The sequence below is a fragment of the Mandrillus leucophaeus genome, unplaced genomic scaffold, assembly GCF_000951045.1.
Source record: "Mandrillus leucophaeus isolate KB7577 unplaced genomic scaffold, Mleu.le_1.0 Scaffold109, whole genome shotgun sequence".
Lineage (NCBI taxonomy): Eukaryota > Metazoa > Chordata > Mammalia > Primates > Cercopithecidae > Mandrillus > Mandrillus leucophaeus.
Window position 1 is genome coordinate 1,903,878 of NW_012099098.1, and position 2,204 is coordinate 1,906,081.

At 51.7% G+C, this 2,204-nt stretch overlaps 1 protein-coding gene across 1 annotated transcript in view; it reads right to left on the minus strand.

The window, feature by feature from the left end:
- The window catches only part of LRSAM1 (leucine rich repeat and sterile alpha motif containing 1), a 71,720-nt gene that overhangs the window by 25,687 nt on the left and 43,829 nt on the right, over positions 1-2,204 (minus strand). The window contains exon 16 of the mRNA XM_011988714.1: positions 1,260-1,359. Coding sequence (XP_011844104.1) covers positions 1,260-1,359 — 100 coding nt within the window. The remainder of the gene's footprint in view (positions 1-1,259; positions 1,360-2,204) is intronic.

Here is a 2,204-nt window from a genome sequence, read left to right on the forward strand (position 1 = left end):
CTCAGCCTCCCAAGTAGCTGGGATTATAGGCGCCCACTGCCACGTTTGGTTATTTTTTTGTATTTTTAGTAGAGACGGGGTTTTACCATGTTGGCCAGGCTGGTCTCAAACTCCTGACCTCAGGTGATCCACCCACCTCGGCCTCCTAAAGTGCTGGGATTACAGGTGTGAGCCACTGCGCCCAGCCACCATCTTGGTTTTGTTTATTTCATAATAGCAACTATTTTTTTTCCAGTGAGGTCCCTGCTTCACAACAATAGCAAGTATTTATTGGACCTTTATGCACTAGACATCATGCTCATTAACACTCATCAAATCCTCCACCAACTCTACGGGTAGGTACTATGATTTATCTGATAAGGAATTTGAAGCCCAGGGAAGGAAAGAGGCTCCCCTGAGACCTCACGGTTAGTAAGGAGAAGTGGGACCTGGGCGGGTCTGTTTGACCCCTGTGCTTGCAACTCCTAAGCACAGTGTCATGTATCAGGAAACGGGCGAGAAATTCCCACATCTGCAGGGACCCAGAGGAGGCTGGCACAGTTCAGGTGCCCTGGAGGGTGGCAGCTGTGCCAGCCACCTGCATGGGAGGAGAAACAGGGCATCCAGGGCTGCTGGCCTGTCCCTGTCTGGGGATCCTGAGCACGGACTGAGTTTTCCCCACTGGCTCTGCTGGGTGCCTGTGGAACCTCCAACAAACCCACAGTGCCACAGTGAGCACAGGGAGCCGGACCCCAGAGCGGCCATCAGCATGAAAGCAACCCCTTCGCTTATCCCTCCAGGGCATCCCACTCCCAACCGTGGGAGTCCTCGGACACTAACGAGGGTACCACAGTCAAGAGCACACCCCTCCCCTCTGCTGGGCTCAAATCCTGGCTCCACCACCTGCTGGCTGCGCTTCCTTGGGTGTGTTACACAGTTTCTCAGAACCTGAGAAACCCAATTGTAAAATGGGGTTAATAACAATACAGTCCATCCTAGAATCAATCAGCGAATGCGGGTCATCGCTTAGCTGAGTGCCTGCCACACAGGGAGTGCACAAGAAATGGGAGTGACTGTTACTACTTTAACACAGCCCAATGCTGAATCATGGATCCAGCTAGAAAACTCAGGAACAGCAGCCATCACTTGCCCCTAATGGCAGATAGGAGGCTGGGGTGGACCAGGGCGGGAGGTTTAGTGCCCAGCTCTCATCCCACGGTCTTGGGCCCTGAGCCAGCTCCCCCAACCCCCTCACCTGGGACTCCTCTTCCTTACCTTACCTGGAACAGGCCTGCTGGACCAAGTTCTGCCTCTGAGATTCATAGGCCATCTGGATGAGCCGGTTCTTACAGCTCTCCGTCAGCATCTGCTGCATGGCGGCTGCGGGAACAGGAGGTGGGGACAGCTGAGTGGGGTGGCTGTTCCTGGGGCACTTGGGCAGGGATGCAGCAGGGATTTCCACGGGAACTGAGGAAGAGGCCTCCTTGAGGCCTCACCTGGTTACCTACCTGAGAGTCACCTTAAAAAACCCTTTGTTCTTTTCTTTTTCTTTCTTCTTTTTGAGATAGAGTCTCATACTGTCGCCCACGCTGGAGTGCAGTGGCGTGATCTCGGCTCACTGCAAGCTCTCCCTCCTGGGTTCACCCCATTCTCCTGCCTCAGCCTCCCAAGTAGCTGGGACTACAGGGGCCCGCCACCACACCAAGCTAGTTTTTTGTATTATTAATAGAGACAGGGTTTCACCATGTTAGCCAGGATGGTCTCAATCTCTTGACCTCGTGATCCACCCGCCTCGGCCTCCCAAAATGCTGGGATTACAGGTGTAAGCCATTGCACCCAGCCTGTTCTTTTTAATTATAAAAGCAACATATGCTTGGAAGGCTAATTGTAAAACACTGAATAGCACATACATAAAATCTTCTGTGATCTTGTCATCCAGAAATATTATTCCATTTTGATATATATTCTTCTAGTCAATTTTTATGCATTTAGGAATTTAAAATATTAAAATAGGCCAGGCGTGGTGGCCCATGCCTGTAATCCCGGGACTTTGGGAAGCCGAGGCAGGTGGATCACCTGAGGTCAGGAGTTCAAGACCAGCCTGGCCAAGATGGCAAAACTGTGTCTCTACTAAAAATACAAAAATTAGCTGGGCATGGTGGCAGGTGCCTGTAATCTCAGCTACTTGGGAGTCTGAGGCAGGAGAATTGCTTGAACCCAGGAGG